At 41.8% G+C, this 22,643-nt stretch overlaps 1 protein-coding gene across 2 annotated transcripts in view; it reads right to left on the minus strand.

Moving 5' to 3' along the window:
• SERINC5 (serine incorporator 5) overlaps positions 1-22,643 on the minus strand; it is a 62,419-nt gene that overhangs the window by 33,984 nt on the left and 5,792 nt on the right. The window contains exons 2-3 of one of the 2 annotated variants that reach the window (XM_075932344.1): positions 5,855-5,893; positions 5,137-5,304 (exon numbers count right to left, since the gene is read on the minus strand). In XM_075932344.1, coding sequence (XP_075788459.1) covers positions 5,137-5,220 — 84 coding nt within the window. In that variant the 5' untranslated portion in view covers positions 5,221-5,304; positions 5,855-5,893. The remainder of the gene's footprint in view (positions 1-5,136; positions 5,305-5,854; positions 5,894-22,643) is intronic. The other variant, XM_006119154.4, reaches the window with a different exon arrangement.

A 22,643-nucleotide genomic window follows, 5' to 3' on the forward strand; every position in this document is an offset into this window, starting at 1 on the left:
GCATCATTGTTTGAGGACCCCTTCTGACTTTCTAAGACCATCTTACTCACAAGAAGGAAGGCAGGTTTGGTGCTTATTCCATAGAGAAACCAACTAGTTCCAGTCCTATGCTATTGAATTATTGAAAATTCAATCCACTCCCTGTTTAAGAAGTAGAAAGATTTTTTTCTATAACCGAAACATAGTTTAGATCTCACACATTAATACGTCATAGTGTCAGATTCCCCAAATTGCCACAGTTCTTCAGTTCAACCTAGGAATTCTGGTTAATTTTACAAACTTGCTTTATCATTGAATGCCACAGACCACTTCTGTGCTACAAGAACTATTGCAGCAAAGCTACAGCATAGCCCCCTAATATAGATGCAATCAACAGTGAGAAGAGTTTTTTTGGTTACAATAGGAGCACCACTTTCTTCAGCAACAGTAGCTAGGTTGACAGAAGATTTGTCTGTTGACCTAGCAATATCCACACTTGGGGTTAGATCAACAAAACTACATGGCTCAGGTTTGTGGATTTTTTCATACCCTTCAGAAACATAGCTATACTGACCATAATTTTAAAAGTACTCCAGGCCTCAATATATGTGGAATCCACCCTGTGGTGTCAGAGTGGAGTCAGGTTCCTCCCAGCCCAGGGACTCTGGAAAGTCACTATCCCTAAATGGCTCCTATTCAAACTGGAACAGTTTGAGACAATGGGTTGGAGAAAACTGAGTCTCTTTGCTTCAGGTAATTTCTCTGCAGGGTGTTTATGGAGCGGAATTCCCCTAGAAGATGAACAAAGAACTAATTTGAGCTCTGAATCTTAAAACATAGAGACAGAGACACTCCTAAGAACTCCCAGGAGGAGCACAGGCACTGGTTCTTGGATGGCAAGGAGATGTCTTTGAAAGCAGGACCATCTTTGTCACTTGACGACATCCAATAGTCTATGTTTTTAATCCAACCAGCACTTAGTTTGTTTTAAAATGTATACTGCTTAGTATTGCATATGAAATACTTTCAAATCCCAATTCATACTAAAGTCTAGAAAATGAGAGGATTCTATATGCAGTTCAACCTAGTGGATTTTTATAAAATCAATTATTTGCTGGTTGAATCCAAAACCTAAATTGTTAGAGATCCCGAGGAGCAGAGTTAATAACCCCTGGCTTAGGCACAGAGTCAATGACCAGAACAAGAGAAATATTCAAAGACACACTGATTTTATATAAACTTAACAAAAATGAAAACTGTTTTATCAATACACAAAGTTTATTTTGCATATCCCCATGTCACAGTGATCATCAATTTGAAAAACTTTTTAATTGACACTTTTTTTGGTTTATATAATATTATATAATACTTTCATATAATACTTTCAGTACAGAATAATTAAAATTAAATAACCAAATACATTAATGTAAAATATTTTAAATAAAATAATTACATTGAAATTATTTTGATGCTAACAAACCATAGATAAGGAATTTATTTTATCATTTTATTTATGTGCCATATGAGGAGAGATAAATAAGACTGGGACTTTTCATCTTGGAAAAGAGGAAACTAAGAAGGAATAGAATAGAGGTTTAAAATCATGATGTGGAAAAAGTAAATAAGGAAAAGTTATTTACTTGTTCCCATAACACAAGAACTAGGGGTCACCAAATGAAGTTAATAAGTAGCAGGCTTAAAATAAACAAAAGTATTTCTTCACACAAAGTACAGTCAACCTATGGAACTTCCTTCCAGAGGATGTTGTGAAAACCAAGATTTTAACATTTAAAAAAAAAAAAACTAACTAAGTTCATGGAGAATAGGTCCATCAATGGCTATTAGCCAGGATAGACAGGAATGGTGTCCCTAACCTCTGTTTGTCAGAAGCTGAGAATGGCTAACAGGGGATGCATCACTTGATGGTTACCTGTTCATTTCCTCTAGGGCACCTGGCATTGGCCACTGTATGAATACAGGACACTGGGCTAGATGAACACTGGGTCTGACATAGTAGGCCATTCTAATGTGCTTTGTTACAACTTTTGGTACCTCATATTTCAAAACATGGCTCAGGATTCACTGGCTTCACTTGGAGAATATAGGCCAGCGTCCTGTTTGGTCTGAATGGTGTCACATTCTTTTGAACAACACTGAAAACACTTCTCTCCTGCATTTCAGTGCATAAAATTAAGACAAGTCTAGCAACCTTGGTTAAGGGGAACTTTAGAATACCACATTTAAAAAAACAAGTTTTGGCAGTTACCACAACAGTGAAGGGACATGAATTTCTCCTGTGTGGTTTTTTCAATTTTAACTGCATTTTAAAGAACCTGCAAACTTTCAATCAAGCCCTGCCCTTTAGGGTCAGGGGGGTGATTTCCCACCCTTCTTGGATTTGGACAAGAAGGGAAACTATCCTGTCCAGCTTCTCTCTCCTTGGCACAGGAAGCCCACAGCAACTCTTGTTCATCTCTCTGCTTGTTACCACTAGCCAACTGAGGGTTTCAGCCAGTCTCTCCTTCCCCTTTTACCTTAGTCCTGTTCATTCTGGACTGGAAGACATCAGCTGGCAGCAACCTTCCAAATGCAGGTATCTGGCTCTGTTCTGAGTGAAGCTGCAGTATATGGACTGTAATCTTTCCTAGAGCTGGTTCTGGATGGAGGGGGCGGGGGGGAAAAGAGAGACAGGGAACTTTGCCCCACCTTCTCTGCGTGACTTCAAGTCTTTGTCAACAGAGATTTTCTTCAAATGCAGATTATTCTAAGTGACTGATTCCTTTATCCCCATATCTGCCTTTGACTACATCAAAACCTCCCAAAACCATAAACAGCAAGGACACATGATCAAGGGTAGGCACATGTACCTACACACAACTACCCTTAAGTGGTCAAACTTTTGCAAAGTTTGTGTGTGTTTGTGCGCCTCAGCTACCAAGTGACCCTGAAGAAGAAACTAAATAAGAGTACTCAAGAAAAGTTCTGGAAAAGGAAACCAGCACTAGTTACAGCACCCTGGCCAAGTAGACTGCCAGCTCTCAGAAGTGGGTACTAGGACTGAAGAGGCGGACCCCAAGAGTGTGCTGGAAATTAAAAATCAGAGATTGCGCTGGGATGCTGCTCTGACCAGAGAAGCTTAAAAGCGCAGCCTGCAGAGTATTCAGCATGGGAGCTTGACCAATGCTGTAACAGGAGTTAGTTTTAAGAACTATTTTAGACCACACAGTCACCCTTATACTTCTGAAGTTTTAATTAAAAAGTAGTAAGAGCTCAGCAATGCCTGGGTAGTGTCCTATAGGTAGCCATAAAAACATGATGATTCATAAAAAAACTTGAACAAGGAATCTTTCTTATAAAAGGGTCCCTTTTGTGTGTTTTAGCAGCTCATTTCAACTCCCCGTTTAAACACAAAACTTCAGGGATTGTTCTTCCCCTTTGATTTTGCTTTGCTGTTAAATCCATTACCACACTAGGGATGCAATAAGCTTATCAGTTAATACTATAAACTACACGCATTCAGGGCCAGCCCAAGCCATTTTGGCACCCCGGGCAGGCATTGCCACCCCGGGCGCACGGTGCATGCGCGAGCCTGCCCCTCCCAGGCGCGTGGGCCCGCCTCCAGGCACACAGTGCATGCATGCGCCTGTCCCCGGGGCACGCAGGCCTACCTCCAGGGCCAGGCATTCAGTGCATGCGCACTCCTGCCTCCAGGCGCATGCGTGAGCCTGCCCCCGGGGTATGTAGGTGGCCACACGGTGCATGCACTGCCCAGCCACTGATGCTGGCGCACAGCCTGGGGCTGCCCAGGCGGGCCGCGCCTGGCTGTGCAGGGCCTCGCTGCTGCGGGGGGGGGAGAAGGGCACTACAGGGATTAACGCGGCCCCTGCCCCCGACGGCCACTGCAGCCCACCAGGAGCCGGACTCACAGTGCCTGATGGCAGCTATAAGGGGAAACGCGTGCCCCATACAGCTGCCATCAGGCGCCCCCCATCAGTTGGCACCCTGGGTAGCTGCCCGGCTCGCCCACCCCTTAGTCCGGCCCTGCATGCATTCTTCCTGCCTCACCCCACTGCGCTCCCAGCCAGTAAACTTTTAGCAGGCTGGCCAGCAGGCTGGCTCAGTCGCAGCTTCCGCCAGGTCCAGGACTTACCTGTGGCCTTGGCTTTGCTTTTAAAATGTATTAGGAGCCAGGCAGGCAGGCAGGCAGGCAACTCAGCTCATTTCCAGCTCACACCGGATCTGGGAGTTTAGACCCACCCCGTGCTGCTACCCCAATCTGCTGCCTGTGTATCAGTGGCAGCAGCGTGGGGTGACAGGCAGCAGGTCGGCAAGGGGATCTGCTTTTTAAAATGGCTCCCATCGCAGATCAGCTCCTGCCTGGCACACCAGGTTGCTGCTTCTGATACAGAGGCAGCAGCGCAGAGTGGCAGGGGCTCCTTGAGAGTGGGGCCAGAGCACATTGGCTGCTGCTCCTGCCCCTGGTGACTACAGAATAGTTGAGTAACCAATAAGAATTCATGAGGTTAATCGACTATTCAGTTAACTGATATTTAACATCCCTATACCACACTTTAATGAAACACCAAACAGTTCCCACAAGAGCCTCAAAATACGAATGTTTGAGGGAACAGAGTTTGTCCTTGAAGACTAGAGTCCATTTTGTTTGCTCTTTCAAATTTCCTTTCATTTTCACAGTCTGGCAAAGGGCAAAACATCTGTGTTAAGACCACAATGAGGAAATCACAGTAAGACTCTTCCCACCCTTGAGAATTTCCACTAAGGTTATTAGCTGGCTTTAAGACCAGCCTACTGTTCAATCATATCCCACAATGATCCAAAAGAAGCTTGTGTAGTGTTTACTGAAATAGTTTCCACATAACTAAACAGGAGAAAGGCCACTCATCAGTAGTTCTTTGCTCCTTCCCCTTAAGAAATCCAACGGGAACCACAAACAGCTAGAGAGCAGAGAAAGGCATTGGCAGAGGGAGGGAGATTATTGGGACTCTGCTTCAAGTATGAGCTGTTGTGAGGATATACCTCAAGTATTATCTGGTATGTGGCTATGACCTTTCAGTTTTGCCATTTATACATGAGGATACATGAAAAGAGCCCCAGCACTCCCTTAGAAATAATTTACCACCAAACCCCATTACTTACCTGCTCTTTCATTTCAGTAGCTACTGTTCTTGACATCATAATACAACAGATGAGCGTGACCAGTATGAAGTAAAGTGCGTACATGAAGCGGGTACTTGTTGATTGCTTTATCTTCGGGCAACATTTGCAGCACAAGGAGCAAGCAGCTGTACCACAGCAACAGGCCAACTACAAAGGCAGAAACAGACAAAGTTATTCATTCTGTCGGCATCACCTCATTGTAACTGACCAATTAAGCAAAGGCTGCTAGTAGATTTCCTAAGCAGGGCTATAACAAGGGTGGGGCAAGCAGAGCTCTCACCCTGGGTGCATCATAATCAGGGGCGCAAAGATGCAATAAGTAATAATAAGCTGCAAAAGTAAAGAGCATGACAGATGCTAAACTAAGGAGAGGGGGCACAAATAATATTTTGCCCCAGTTAAAAAATACCTAGTTACAGTGCTGTTCATAAATACTCCAGAAATAGCCAGTAACCATAGGGGGATGCATTATCCTAGGTGTGTGAGTTTCTTTGATTGCCAGTGAAGGGTAAAACCAGAGTGATCTCTAATAATCCCGCAATTAAGGAGAACTTCCTAAAAATGTTTTCTACATTGTTAGGCAGCTACAGATACTGGTCCCCTTCCTCCTATTTGATTCAGCAATACAAATTCATTCTAATGACAACATCCTACCTTCCAAAACACCCCTCCCTCCCCCCCCACACACTCCACTGACCTGAAAAAAGTCAAAGGACCTGCACTAAAAGGGCACCAACTGTAATAAAAACAAAGACAAGGTGGTTGAATTTTATAATCTGAGCTGGAGATTAACTTTACCTTACAAAGACTGGGTATAACTGACTCCAGTATCAATACAGTCTAAATCCTTTTATTGAAGGCATTCTGCACTCTTCATTGATGCTCTCTTTTTATTCAGACCTGCTATTTGAGCATATTCCTTTTCCTTATGCAAATACTCAATGTTTTATAGTTATAAAGGCTTTGAGTGCATTAGGGAAGTGTTGATAAGTCATGGTTTGTGCTTAGCAGGAAATCATTTATTCCCTGTTCGAGGCAAAATTTAACATTTCATTCTACATCTAACAATGCCCTATTTCTAGGCCCATGACCTATTCTTTCCATCTGAGAAGCCAAGTACTTACTTATTTTTTAACTCAAACAGAAGCCACATTGACTCTACGGATGTTAAAGACTAGTCGACTATCCTATAAGCAAATGCTTTTGACTAGTCGATGAGTTGATTCCCCCCTCCGCTTGCTGCTTCTATCTGACAGAGGCAGCAAGGGGCGGTAGGGAATTGACTAGTCAACTAGTCCTCAACATCCTTAGTCCTTGCCTGCAGGCACCATCCCTGCAGCTCCCATTGGCCATGGTTCCCACAAACAGTGCCTACAGAGTACTGAGCTTCCTTGATTACTGCAAGCCATCCCTAGCCCAATGGAGGGTGGAGGGAAGGTGTCACAAGGCTCAGAGCTTCTGGCCCTTTGCACAGAAACTTACCATGAGCAAGATTAAATTAAGTGGCCCTGCCGGTTCTTGCTACATTTCAAAGGCAGAAGCGCCACTGGGAGTGTGGGGCCACTGGGGAAGTGTTTGAGTCAGGCTTCCCACAGCATTTCTGCTCCCCACAGGCGCCCCACAGCACTTCTGCTTTTGAAATGCAGCAAGAGCATATCGGTGTTGGGGGGGAAACAGCTTTTAAGCCAGCTCCCCCCCACCCGCAGCATCGGATCCTGCTCCCCATCCTTGCTGCCTCTCTTGGAGGCAGCAAGTAGAGGGGAAGTGACTAGTGGAGTCACTAGTCAACTATCAATAAGCAAGTGCTTATCGGATAGTCGACTAGTCGCTTACATCCCTACCTTATATCATTCCACTCAATACAACATCAGCAGTGAACAATCAAGAACTTCTCCAGACTCCCACCTCATTAATTATTCACTGTTCAACTTTTTCAATGAATGAAACAGAGAGACTCTAAACAACTTCCATCACTACACATCCTGCTTCATTAACCAGCTGACCCCCACAGTGAATAAGGCAGGGGCCTCATAACATGTAATCACATAATTAAGCACTGTATCACATTGTATGTATGCAAGGAAGTCAAATTAAAATTGTGTGGGTAGTCATAACTCATGAAGTGCCAAAGTTAAATGTGAAGCCATTCTGTTCATTGAAAGCATCCCATATATATGTATTTCTAAAGTATGGAAGACACGCTACTGCAGCTCTGATTTATTTTTAATAGACTAATTTAACATCTGCAAATCAATTATAGGCCAGACAAATGATTCAACCAAGCGATAGCAGGTTACTCATTCAGCAGCCAGAAAATGTGATATCCTATGAAAGGTAAATTCTGAGGTATTACAAACCAGGAGAGAAAAAGAAAGCCTTAGGTGTTTAGGGTGTTTTGCTTTTTTTTTTTTTTGTTTTTTTTAGGACTGTCAAGCGATTAAAAATTGAATCACAATTAATCATGCGCAACTCCCCTTTGAAATGCTGCTGCGGCATTTCAATGGGGCAGCACTGCATGGAGCCTGAGATTAGCTGTCAAGTATCAGAGGGGTAGCCGTGTTAGTCTGAATCTGCAAAAGCGACGAGGAGTCCTGTGGCACCTTATAGACTAACTGAAGTGTAGTAGCATGAGCTTTCGTGGGCAAAGACCCACTTCGTCAGATGCATGTGAGATTAGCTGGAATTCCCAACTGACCCCAGGTGCCATGCAGCAATGCCCCTTGGAAGCACTGAGGTGGCATTTCCAAGGCGCAGCGCAAGCAGAGCCAAGGATCAGCTGGAGTCCCCAGCTGATCCCCATCTCCAAGTTGCAAAGCCCCTTTGAAGTGCCACTCTGGCATTTCATAGTGGCTTTGCAACAGCAGAGCCCAGTATCAGCCAGGGACTCCAGCTGACCCACAGCTCCGCTGTTGCCAATCCTCTTTGAAGTGCCAGAGTGGCACTTTAAAGGGGCAGCACAGCATTAATGCCTTCGATTAACGTGTTAATCCTGTGCATTGCAGGCATTAATGCAGGTTAATTGACAGCCCTATTTTTTTTCATTCAGTCAATATTAAGCTCTGACTCCATTTATCTTAAATGTACAGTAAAAAATATCCATAAAACAGAAATCCAAACACTTTGGGGTTAAAGCTACATTAAAAAATTAGAAGTGAATGCAAGTTTGACAATCATGAGTTTGAGGGGAAACAGAGTTTTTTGAACCAGGTGCTATGTAGTTCTGACAGTAAAATCTCATTCATATCCAGAAACATGTAGCTATTCTAATGCTAGGTCCTTGAGCATTATATTTAAAGTGATTACTATTTATAACCAGTGTTCCCTCTAAATTGAGTGACAGCACAGCTTCACAGGTGATTATCTGCCCCACCTAGTCAGACAGCTCCATGCTCAGATCCCTGAGCCTTTGACTTGGCAAGGGCTGATTAAGGGAACACTGCTTATCACACACTATTCATATAGATTATAATTACAGATTACCTATTGGGTATTGGAAACTTTTTCATGCCTTCTGTGGATACAGTTGGCAATGTGCAGAAAAATATTTGGGCAGCCATCATATTTATAGTAGGTCATTTAGTACATTATAAAAATAATGGGAATTATAAAGAGGTGATAAAAATAAATGGCCACAAGTTAGTGTGACTCTGATTATGAGTGTCTGTGTTCCAGAAGAGTTTGCAACATGCAAGGTGCTATCCACATTTACAAGAAACCAGTCCCTGTCCCAGGAGAGTAAGATGCTGGCACCTAAATGTTGAACACAGAAATTTCACACATGAATACCTTGGAAGCAAGATATGAATGTTCAGCACTAATCTGAATCCCTAACAAATGAAAAATTTAACAAGTGATCAATGTGATCTAAACTATGCACTCGCTATTGTAATATGGAATATGTTCCTTTCACCCCACTTTGTGGTTCCTATTACTATCCCTCAGGACTGACTGCCTCGCGTAGGGTAGCAGTGATTGCCATTAAAGTGAAGAGATGGAAAAGCATCAGAGATACTCTTTTTGTTTATTCCCATCTTTTACATGACTTAATTGATTTAATTATAAAGCAATCTCTGAAAATGTTCAATGTATGAAGTGGGCAGGAATTTTAGTTTACTCATTATAGACAAATATTTTTCAGCGGAGTTCCAGTTTCCACGAGTTAGGCAGTAGGCTAGAGTGCATTCAGACCGACACACTAATAAACCTTACATCTGTGTTCTATCTTCACTTGGAATACCACAGAAAAGTCTGACAACAATTACAAGCATTACATATAAAAAACCCAAGGCCTTGGCTTTCTACAATGTCTATACCCATACCTCCATCTTTCAGGCTATTATTCTGAGCAGTCAGGGTTTTGGCTAACAGATGAAATCTTTTAAAAAACAAATAGAACGAATCTGCACCCATTTTGCTCTTGTTTGTTTCAAGAGTATGAACATAGTGCAGCACTAGTTACCTCCATTGAGCATAATGGGGCATAGCTGGAGTCCTAATTCAGTCAAGGTAAATACTAACTAGCACATTGAAAGATGATGATGGTTAGATCAAGGTTAGTTAAACCCCATTTAACTTTGACCCATTTTTCTAGTATATGTATGACTTGGTAAACTCTCATCCTACTTCAACCTCAGAAAGAAATGCACACTATTGGATATTTAAAACAGGTTAATGAAACTATAGGAAAATCAATTTACCATCTTAAAAACAGGTAAAGACTGACACTCATGCTGAACTTTCTGACCACAAGTATCCCAATGAAATCAGTAAAACTATGCATGGTAGTGAACATTAAGCACGTGTGAAAATATATGCACGACTGGAGTTGTACAGTGGGTTCCTTCTTCCTGATGTTCTTAAAGGACAACAGAGTTTTTAAAAATACTTTCTCCTCCAAAAGATGCCTCAGAAATGCCACCACATATTCATTTATCCATAAGAAATGCTTCTAAATTTCAAGATAGCTAGATTTCTGTGCAAAATAATGACTTTGTTTCAGAAGGGTAGCTGAGTTAGCCTGTAACAGGAAAAACTTCACAACAACAAATAGTCTATTAGCACCTTAAAGACTAGTAAAACACATAGATGGTATCATGAGCTTTCATGGGCAAAACCCACTTCTTCAGACAACCAGAGTATAAGAAGTCCAGATCCAAGAATAAATAAAGGAAGGAGGGAGGGAGAGAAGGACCTCATGGGTTTACAAGATCTTCTGAAAAAAAACTGCCGTTTTCGAAAGAACCGCATCTAGACCGCAGTTTTACTTTTGAAATGGCACTTGTTCGAAAGAGAGCCATGATGTGATTATGCAAATGAAGTGCAGGAAATTCAAATCCCCGCTTCATTTGCGCTTTCAAAGTGCCTAATTTTACATCCCTTTTTTGATAAAGGGATGTAATCTAGACACAGGAAAGGCTAGAATAAGATCAAATTGACAAAATCAAAAGTATCAGACTTCTAAAACATGCCTAATTACGTAGAACACAGACTTCAATATGGCTCATTTTCTCCCCTCTAAATTACTGCTTACAAATTAAGATTAACATTTCTTTGCTATTCCACAGAGCAAAAGGATCATGCCTTTTGAATGGCTATTAGCCAGGATGGGTAAGTAATGGTGCCCCTAGCTTCTGTTTGTCAGAGGGTGGAGATGGATAGCAGGAGAGAGATCGCTTGATTATTACCTGTTCGGTTCACTTCCTATGGGGCACCTGGCATTTTGCCACTGTCGGCACTGGCTGGATGGACCTTTGGTCCGTCTCACCCAGTATGGCCATTCTTATGCCTTACTGATGCTTCTCTACACTAGGCCTAATACAAGTTTTCTTTTTCAAAATAACAGAATTACTTCAGTATTATCTAGGCCAGTGTTTCCCAATTGGTGCTCCGCGGAACCCTGGCTTGTTCAGCACCCCAACCTTCCACCTGAACCCAACACTCCCCAGCCTAAAGCCCCCTCCCTGAGTCAACAGCCCTTTCTCCTGCATCCAAATTCCCTCCCAGAGCTTATACTTCTCACCCCTTCCCACACCCAAATCCCTCATTCCCACCCCACATCTCACTCACTAGGTTGAGACAAGTATAAGGGCTGGGTATAGCAAGTGATGGAGAGGAGGGGAACAGAGTGGATGAGGCCTCACAGAAAGGACATGGGGAGGTCTTGGGTCATGAATTGGTGGGTCCCTCTCTCCTCCCCCACCCCACCCCCTTTTTTTTGCTTGAGAAACCTAGGGGTTCCTTGAAATTTTGAAAAGCTGAAAAGGGTTCCTCAGCCAAATAAAATTGGGAAACACTGATCTAGGCCATAAGATTTACAAATGAAGTGGTCAATGACTTGTGAACTGCAAAATTTACAAAAGTTTAACAATATCCAGCCTCAATCATCCCTTGACAGATGGGTCAAGAGAGAAAATAGGATAAACCCTTGTACTTAGTTTGCAGACATCTATTCTTTCTGCCAAAGATCTTTCACTTTACAAATGAACAGCCACAGAAAGAAATACTAACAAATGGTGCTCCTAATTATTTAAGCACAAGATGCTGTAGTGGCAAGTGTCTGCCATGTTAGGGGTTAGGTCCTATTTTACTGGATATTGAAATTCCAGTTAGGTTATAAATGCTTTGAGAAGTTTCTCTAATAGGTTTCATAGAACATATAGGAATCTTTTTTTTTTTAGTGGGAAACTGTCAACATGAAAAAACTAATTTAATTGAAGGGAACATTTTGATAATTTCTTTACCTGAGTCTCAGATGGCTTCTTAACACTTCCTCTTTTAATAGTCATAGCTGAGTATGCCACAAACCAGTATTTTGTGATGGGTATAAAATTAAGGTGATTTGTGATCTAATTTAATGCATAATTATGCCCCTCTGTGTATAAACTGGAGGGATTTTTCTTAAGTTTTAAATGTGCAGCAGGTCACAAATACAGACATTGCCTGGGTGTGCCCACTCAGAGTTGCAGCACTCCTGTCAGTAATTTGCATTTTCAAAACCAGGTCCTGTGACTGTGTTCTGGCAGAAGACAGCTTTCTCTTGAAGGGCTCCACTAGATTGCAATCCTCTCTCGAAAGAGGAATGCAAATGAAGCCAATCTAAAATTCAAATAAAGCACAGATTTGCAAATCTTTTTTTTTTTTAAAGAACCCTGTCTAGACTTTGGGGGAGGGGGCTTCCCCCAAAAAAACCCTTTTTTGAAAAAGCGCTCGCATGCAAATCTTATGGAAATCTGTACTTCTTTTGAATTTTCGATCTGCTTCATTTGCATTCTTCTTTCGAGAGAGGAATGCAGTCTAGACATAGCCCAAGGCAGCACCATTTCAGCAATTGGTTTAGCTCAGGGGTTTCCAACCTGGGGTATGCGTACCCTCAGGGGGTATGAGAAGCTTGTCAAGGGTGTACGGGGAATATTTGGTAAATAACTAGAGTATCATAATTGAAATATTCCAAAAGTAGTAGTGAAAGTGAAAAAAGTGGATTCTAGAGTCTAGAATTTATTTCCTTTCATATTGAATAGGGGGGTATGGGAAGGTTTACTAAAAGCCAAGGAGGTACGGGGACCGAAAAAGGTTGGGAACCCCTGGTTTAACTGAAATAGTGCTGCTCACGGGAATAGCATAGACAGGGGCAAACTCTGTTTAAGATTAAGATATTGTCAGGGTTAGGGTTACTTTAAGTCAGGGGTGTCCAAACTTTTTTCAAAGAGGGCCAGATTTGATGAAGTGAACATGCGTGAGGGCCGACCATTTTGCCTGACAGTCTTTGAACCATTAAAATTAAACGCAAATTAACTATTTTATGCAAAGTTTATTGCAAACGGCATACTTTTCATTTCATCACATGGATGACAAATCTAAACAGGTGTTAAATCACTCTGCCTTTCATATCTGAAGGCCAGATGATAAAAAATCCAGGAAGCTGAAATATATGTCAGGAACATTGTAAAGTACATTACATATTATTGGTAATAAAGGTTGTCTGTCAACTTTTAAGTTCAAAAAATATGAACAGGAACATAACACCAAGTATACATGTTGTGTCTAAATATATTTATAACTGATTTAGACCAACTGACATTAACTGAGATTTTACAATGTATTCATCTCAGTACATATGGATTCGTTGGGGGCCATAAAAGATAGATATTGCCAAATTACCTGTGGGGCCGTATTAAACTGGAACACGGGCCGCAATTGGCCCACGGGCCGGACTTTGGACATGCCTGCTTTAAGTAAAAGTCTGAGACAGGATGTGGGCAATAAACAAAAGTTCATGGACACCTTATTCAGAATAAGGCAGGAAAAGGGGAGGGAGGCCAGGTGGGGATCACTGAAGCCAAATTTTATTACCAGGGTAATTTAGACCACTGAAATGTCAAATACCCTGTAACTACTACAGATCCCTTTGGCTCTCCACTGGAAACACCCACATTTGATGATGAGCTCCTCCCTCACTCACTCTAGCTGATTCTCTCTCAGCAGCAGCTGTCTCCAAGCTCATCTCCTGCATCTCCCTCTACACCAGAGGTGCGGAACCTAAGGCCCAGGGGCCGGATGCTGCCCCCACCTTGCCTGGATCTGGCCCCTGTGGCTCATAGCTCTCTCCTCCCCCACGCTCACTGGGGAGCCCACGCTGGTTAGAGGTGGTTTTACTTTTGTTTCTCACCTGTGTGCAGCCCCCAACTTATGTTTCTGTGGGTCAGTGGTCCTGACCCAAAAAAAGATTCCCCACCCCTGCTCTACACTGTTCACAACCAGGGGTCTGCTGCTAAGAGAGGTAGCTGACTGGGAGAGGTAAGAGAATCACTGATCCACCCTGGAGTTTAAGCCCAGTATTTGAGCACAGGCTCAAGCCTAACCCTCCTTCCAGTCACACACAAATCATGTCATCCCAGGGCTCAGATTCAGGCTCCCAGGATCCCATGGGATTGGAGAGTCTGAGGTGGATTTAAACCGGGACACAGGGGTTAAGCTCTATTACTTGGTAGCAGATACAGTCCCACTGAACTTGTGTTCTGAGACTGTCAAAAGTATCCCACAAGACAAAGGGCTAAAGCAGACACATTTTGTAGGTCATTAAAGTGTAGGATACGGGTGGTGGAGCTCAGGTTATTGTAATGGGGGGAGGAGGAGAGTTGTGATCAGGGCCAGACTAAGGGGTGGGATGCTAGCCGGGCAACTACCCGGGGCACCAACATATGGGGGGCACCTCATGGTAGCTGGAAGGGGTGCCGTGCGTCCGGTGCCTCTTAGAGCTGCCATCAGGCACCGCGCGCCCAGGGGCTGTGCGGCACCCATTAGAGCTGCCATCAGGCACCGCGCGCCCGGGGCCAGGAGCGCCTCTTACAGCTGCCATCAGGCGCTTCGCACCTGCTGCCCAGGGCGCAGGAATGGCTCAAGCCAGCCCTGGTTGTGATACTCTTAACCCTAACTTCTGTGCTATTGCTGGCAGTTGTTAGAGAAGAAACAGGCGACTCAGGAGCGGATGGAGTAGAAAGGAGTGCTTTATTACCTATGCACGTTTACCTCAGACATTCAACACACATAGGAGTGGCCCTGAATTGGCAATAGTCAAAACCTTTTATCTATTTCAGTGTGTTAATTCACATGCACATCATTACTTTTCCTAAAACCTTATTTAATAATGTTAACTCCCATAAAATGAATATTAATAAGTAAACAATGAATACAATTATACCCACCTCTAATTACTACTATATAATTTGTAATTAAATCAACAAATTCCTATACTACAAACTAACAAATTACAGAGATTACAAGGGGGTTAACCCTGAAAATATTATGTAGGCCAAGGATAAGCAAGAGATAGAACAAGGTAGAGCAGCTCCATACTTATCTGGTTTCCTAGGCTACAGAACACACAGAGAGAGAACAAGGTTATATATATCAAAACATAATACTAATCTCAACAGGACCCTATCATCCCAAACTACAAAAACAAAAGGAAAAAGCATGTCCAAGGCAATACCTGCTGTGGCTGAATCCTTAACCACTAATGCAAAGAGGACATTCCAAACATATTAATTCTTTCGCCCCCAACAGCAGTGGCTCTGCCATCAGAGCTGGGAAGCTGGAGATTAGAGCTGGCTTCCAGCAAGCAGCCACCTAACAATGAGCCACCACCATCAGCATGGCAGAAGTAAAGGTGGCACAGTCTGATATTGTCACCCTTACTTCTGTGCTGCTGCTGGCGGGGCATCACCTTCAGAGTACACTGACCAGCCAACAGCAGCTGCTCTCCAGCCACCCAGCTCTGCGGTCAGCCCAGAAGTAAGGGTGGCAATTATCACCCTCACCACTTAAAATAACCTTGTGACCCTCCTGCAATTCCCTTTTGGGTCAGGACCTTCCAGTTTGAGAAAAACTAGTCTCCCCAGTGAAATCAGTATAATATAGGATAAAAACAAAGAAAAAAATAAATCTCACAGAGGGAGACCGGATTTCATGGTCCGTGACACATTTTTCATGGTCTTTAGTTTTGTATGACCTACTAATATTCAAAATTGGGAACTGTATAAACAGAATAGTATAAACTGTCATGCATGACGTATCAGCATTGACAGAAAATCTAAATTATACATTTTTGAAAAATAATTGCCTGAGCAATATGTAAAGCATAGAAACAAGGAAACAGTACAAGTAAATTGCCTACATATTGATTTAACCTGACATTTGGCTGCTTTAATCTTGAAGCACTATACACTTCTCCATGAAAATAGGTTTTGTTTTTAAAAGGAATTTTTTGCACTGAGTTCACAGGCCTTTAACAAAAATTTTAAAGAAAACCCTGAGTGTTAAAGCTTTCATACAAGCTGACAAAAGCCAGGAAACCAGAAGTCCAGAGTATAAGTTAACACTTTCTCAACTCATACCATTTATTTTCAAGTGTACTGTAAGTAACAACTCAATCAGTGAAAGGCTTCTAATTTAGTTTACTATCAATATAGCGGGTCAAAAAGCATTTAGCAAAAAATTGTAGAGTTGTTTCCATTTTGCAGGGCTCAAAATGGACGCTTTTTTAATTACTGCACTTTCCCTCCATATTTTTTGTTTAGCATAAACTGTTTTCCTTCTGAAAACAGTATTTTTATAAATGGAAAATGTCAATAATGATTTCAAAAATTATTTTGGAAAAAAAAAATCTATACCATTTTTATATAACAGTAAATAAATAATGTTCTGGAAAATTGTGATACTGTCAGTCTTTTTCACAAAAAGTTTTGGTGAAAAACATGTCCTAATTAATACTGAATGTGAAGAATTTTGGTCAACTGTGCTTACCCACTTTTAGATGCATCTTGCTGCCTTTTTTCAGCACGTGGAACACCTTACATGTATACAAAGATATTTGGGTGGGCGTAGTATCTATTTTCTGAAAGCTCCCATACATTGACGTCACATCATTAAGTTAGAGCAAGTAGTCAGGTATGACAACTAAGTGGTTCTCTTCAAAATAATGTATATAAATAAAAATTTTCAAAACAAATGATGTTGTAAGAAATGCAATTCCTAACAATCTCTCTGGTGTTTTACACAAATGTAGTCTTGCACTTCAGTTAAACCAAAACCTTCAGAATCTCCCTACTAGCATTGCACACAGTAAAAAGCTTTAGTTCTGTTGGAACAACAAAATGGTAGCATGTATCAAGGGGATTGTGATTCAGAGGTTTTATTTTAAAGAATAAAAGCACTTAAAGTGCTACAAAATGTGCACGTTTTTGCTAAAAAACTACATGGTGGTAACATTCAAAACAAGAGATGTTTTGATCAAACCGAAATGTACAAGGTGACATCAGAGTGTAGGACTACTACGTTTGTATGAGGATATAAAGTTGTGTCTTGCAGGGAGGATCTTTGGCCAGCCTGGGGGACAGTGGAAAGTCCCATCACTTACTGAGCTGAATGCACTGTAAAGGGCATAAATGTCTTAGTGTCATCATAGAGTCTCCCAGATGCTATTACTGTGCTTTATCAACAATAAAGCCAATATGGTGCCTTTGTCCCTTAACGCACTGTTTCCCAAAGGGTGTTCCGCAGAACCCAGGGGTTGCATAGGGCTGCCAGGTGTTCGGTTTTTACCTGGACTGTCCATTATTCAGGTCCCCGTCCAGTAAAAAAAAAACACAGAAAATACCGGACATGTGACATGTCAATTTTCCCCTGCCGCATCTGGAGAGGGGCAGGGGAGTGAGGAGTGTTGGAAGCCTAGCGGGGATAATTCTCAACAGAATTTTTTCCAGGTTTGGTATTTTTTGTTAAACCACCTGGCAACCCTAGGGTTCTGTGAAGTGAAAATAAGGGTTCTGCGAGAAAATTCCATTACAATAACATTTTATGATTAAAAAAATATTTAAGTATTTATGAATTTTGTTGAAAACAATTTTCATTTGTTTGCCACAATAAGTGTCCCTGTGTAATGCCAGCTTAGCCACAGAGTGGGGACAATGATATCACTACTCAGCGCTGCGTATACAGTCAATCAGTGATGCAATCGCCTGTTATATATCACCGTAAAACCCCGTACTCACTCTTAGGGAGCGTGGATCACGTGGGTAACTGAATACGAATATATTATATATGACTGTTATTAGGGATTCCGCAAAATTCTTTTGAGTTTAAAAGGGTCCCGTCGCCAAATAAAATTGGGAAACACTGCCTTAATGAATCTTGTGGTCATTGGCCGATTTGCTCAGGGTCTTCTGTGCTAGCTGACTGTGAAGGACTAGAGACCATACATGTAGCCAAAAAACTTTCAATATCTCGCCAGAAAACCCTTATAAATGCATGTATACCTTTTCAAGTAAGAGTAGTATTAATCTCAGCATCAAAACTGATTCACTGTGCTGCCTTAGGCAAATCATAATGATGATATTTTAAAAAATATGCCTTGCAGTGACTGTCCTAAATGCTATGGCTAAATCCTCATTTTGGTCTCTCCATCTATAAAATGAGGGCATTTATCTAACGTCCCAGGGTGGTGAAAGCAGGCGTTAACATTTGTACTGTGTTCTGAAAGTGTAAATAATTACCACACAGAATTACTACACAAGCCGTCATTAACCTGTCAAAATAGGTTACAGAAATGTGGTATTTGAACCAAACAAAAATGCTATTAATTCTTCAGATGTAAAATTAACCTGAAAATAAGAAAGTGTGGTGGTCTTCAAATCATAATGGTTAATTACCATATTAAAAGCCTGTTTCCAAGGAGTCCTGAAATTTATAAAAAGCTTCTACTACTATAGTATTTCATCCAATCATTCATAATACTTTCACTGTGCTAATACACCATGCAGTAGTACCCAGCACATGAGAGACCCTCGCAATGAGAGAGCATCTTTGTTACTGAGACTCACCTAAGCTGGTACAGGTAGGATTTTCTCCAGCTTCTGATCCTGTCAAAGGGTTTATGGCCTTCCTAAACGAGTTATACTTACTGTTCCTGGTAACCAGTAACCCATGAGGGCCGCCATGGACAGGGGCTGATCCAGTGTCCAGAGCAGCATCTGCCCATGGGAAGCCTGGGCCCGCCACAGGCAGGGGCTGCTCCAGCAAGGGCTGGAAGCCAGGAGGCAGCAGCAGCCCCAGCCACCCATGTGGGGGCTGGGAGCCAGCAGAATCAGCCCCAGACCCAGCACAGGGCTGGGATGGGAGCTCCGTGGATTGGGGACTGCTCCAGCTGAGCTGAAATGGTCCCCAGACCAGAATCCCACGGTAGTCAGTTAGCTGGTTAAACACTAGGGCTGTGTCTAGACTGGCTTTTGCAGAAAAAACTTGCCAGCTGTCCACACTGGCCGCTTGAATTTCCGCAAGAACACTGACGATCTCATGTTCTTGTGGAAATACTGTGCTGATCCTGTTCGGGCAAAAGCCCTCTTGTGCAAATGCTTTTGCGCAAGAGGGCCAGTGTAGACAACGCAGTATTGTTTTATGCAAAAAAGCCCCCATCGTGAAAATGGCGATTGGGGCTTTCTTGCGCAAAACCACGTCTAGATTGGCACGGCCGCTTTTCTGCAAAAAGTGCTTTGGCGGAAAAGCGTCCGTGCCAATCTAGACGCTCTTTTCCACAAATTTTTCCATTAAAAGCATTTGCAGAAAATCATGCCAGTCTAGACGTAGCCTAATGGTTAAACACAAATGCAAACCTAATACTTAATCGGTTAACTAATTAACCAGGATTTAACATCTCTACTTTTAATTCTACTTGCCTATGCACTACTTACTCTGAACCTAAGACATTCTGGGTGTTCCAAACTGGAATGTCACTAAGAAGCCACTTTAGAACAGGGTTGGGGAAAAAGTATAGACAGAGATTCAACAATAAAGCAGTCTAAATCCTCACCCTGCCTTTTCCTGCCCCCTCCCACCTCCACTGCATCCCCTTCCCAAAGCCTCCTCCCTTCCTGAGGAATTACTGGAAGGCCTGGTGCGGAGCTGCAGCTGGGTCGGGCCCCTGGTGGCAAAAAGAGCAACACCCTGGCCCCAGATCAATATGGGGTCCGTCCTGTCATAGGATTGTTGAGCATCTGCCACTGAGAACCCCAAAAAGTGGGGCCCAGGATGGCTGCCCTAAACCATTATATGAATGGGAGTGCACTGAATAAAGGATGTTAAGTAGCATGTAATTCACTAATCGAATAGTCGATACATTTTTGCATTGACTATTCAATTAGCCAATAGGACAGTGCTGCCCCTTTGAAACACCACCACAGCATTTCAAAGAGGACACCCCAGCAGACCCCGGGCTCCACACAGCGCTGCCACTTTGGAACGCCACAGAAACCTAACACAGGCAGCACAGGAATCCTGCCTGAAGGTTCTCCCCTTTAGAAGCTAGTGGGCACTCTACACTTGCAGAAAGCTCCTATGTCAGTTAGCTTTGCATTGCCAGGGCACCTCAGGGTACGTCTAGTGTTATTCAGAATAACTGATGTTATTTCAAAATAACAAAATGCGCATCTCCACAGCAAACCATTATTTCGAAATAATGTCAAGATGGAGGACTTTACCCCAACTCCCGTAACCCTCATTTCACAAGGAGTAAGGGAAGTTGAATGCCTTCGAATTCCTGCTGTGTAGATGGCACCAAAAGCTGATTTAAGCTATTCTGACTTCAGCTACGCAACTGACAAAGCTGAAGTTGAGTGCCTTAATTCGACTTTTGCCCTGCTGTATAGAAGTACCCATCCTCCTCTCCCACCCTGTGGGCTCCAACAGACCATGATATGGAGCTAGCTCAGAACAACCCTCTTTCCTGAGATTGGCAGTAGCAGCCTCATTCCCCTTGTCACCTCAATGCCAAATGGAAGAATTAACGGAGAAGGGCCCAAGGAAAACCTCTGCAAGCTGGCTACAGGGGGCAAGCTACTGGAGCCAACTATACACTTGGAGCTGGAAGAACTGGAGGGCTGCATCTGCTTGCTGCTAGAATTGGGAGCCAAGGAAGCCAAAAGCTGAAGGGAGAGAGTTGAGATCCAGAAAAACCAGGACCTGCATTTTTGTGCAAACACTTTGTCAACTGTCATCCACACATCGTGGGTAGGCAGGGGGGAATTGAAAAAGCCAGAAGACAGTCCAAAAGATAATTAGATTTTAAAAAACGAACCACAAAAACTTGTAGTTAAAATGAATTAGAACTGAGTATCTAAAAATTTAATATTTCGTTAAGGGCGGATTTTATTGAACTTTATCACAAGATACAATTGCTAAATGCAGTGGTATAGACTGAGGAAGCAGTTTATATAATTTGACAGATAGACCTGATTAAATATCAATAATTACATAGAATTCAATTTTTTTTTACAAGATATTCTATTATATTCTCAACAGCTACTTCAACACTACATAATATTGTTGTATAAAAGTATTTAATATTTAATTTTCATTCATTTAACAAAGGAAAAACATTGCAATGTTAATCAAGATTTTCCATAAACATCTGCTTTCCTTAAATGTAAGCTCAACTTTACTCTCATGAGACAAACTACAGAAGAAAAGACAAACATAAAATCCTGTTTCCTGTGAATTTAAACAGATGTTTTTATATAATCAAAAGCAATACACTATTGTGGAGGTTTAGTATAAACTATATCCTTCATTACATTCCAGAGAGGAAGAGGGAATCTACTAAAAGAGCTAACAAAAATTTAAAAAACAAAAAGATGACTTTTTTTTAAAATTAGACTTCATTCATGTTTAAAATTAATTACAAGAATGAGGGTTCTAGTGTGTTCATTTTAAACAAGTTTGGACATTTCCTGTTTCAGATCAGTTGTAGAGATTATATTTTGTAAACAAATACTTTCAAAGCAGGATTCCAATAATCACTTAGCAAGAATGTGTCACACAGTGAACTTAATACTAGATGTTTTGCTGCTATTAATTTTAATTTGAAGTTAGAGAAATACTGGAGCAAAGCAGTTAAGAGTTTGGAACTGTGCGACTGTAATAATTCACAAGAATTTTTTTCCCCCCTGAGAAATCTGAATATAGTTATTGAGACAGGCATCACCAAGTAAGAGGTTTGGCATGGCTTGGTCTTGAAACAAAGTAATATTAATCCATATACTTAAGTGACTAGATGACCTCCTGAGGTCTCTTTCAAACCTAATGTTCTACGATTTTATGACAGATATAGGGAATAAATTCTCCTAAGGCCAACAAGTTATACAATAAAACTAAGTACTTTGACATTAAATCCAGTAATGCTTCCCATGACTGGCACAAAGTGTTTGAAATAAATCACAGATATCAAGTATAATGAGGAATGTGTCTCTATAGCCTAGCTCAAAAGGGTAGGTGCCAATATTCTAATAGAAACATAGACAAGCAAACAGAAAACCAAGAAAAAGACAATAGGGAGACATGAGAGGTAAAGGTGCTTTTTAAATAGATAGGCTGAAGGCATAGCACCTGTGTCCTTTATACAGACATGCTGACGGCAGGGTAAGCTTATTTTTGGGGAATAAAAAGGCACATTATGGTTAATAATAAATTATAAAAAATTTAAAAATAGGTAAAATCGTGCCATATCGAAAAGCAGCTGACTGATGAGTGTTGGCTGTAGTCAGAATGAAACTTTCTCCCTGAAGAATATTATAAAGGGACAGTCTAGCCAGAAAGCAATTTTCACAGACAGGTAAAAAAAAGAACAGATAGCCATTGGCTAAAAGAGGGGTTTCATGGGCCAATTAAAGACAGAGGGTAAATGCCATACATGGGTAGATTTTCTAATCTGCAGAAAAGGTTAAATGTGGCTGTCATGAGGAAACACTGAGAAAACCTTGGAGGACTTAAAAGTCAGAATAGCTATCAATGAACTTTGATGGAACTTTGGAGAGACCTTATTTTTTTCAATTGCAACAGGTAGTCAATGACAGCAGATAAGGAAAAAAAATTAATCAAAAAAGCTGTCACTGGGTACACCAATAGTGAAATCTCTTCTGTTTTTGAAATTAATAATTTGC

Source organism: Pelodiscus sinensis, chromosome 6, assembly GCF_049634645.1.
Source record: "Pelodiscus sinensis isolate JC-2024 chromosome 6, ASM4963464v1, whole genome shotgun sequence".
Lineage (NCBI taxonomy): Eukaryota > Metazoa > Chordata > Testudines > Trionychidae > Pelodiscus > Pelodiscus sinensis.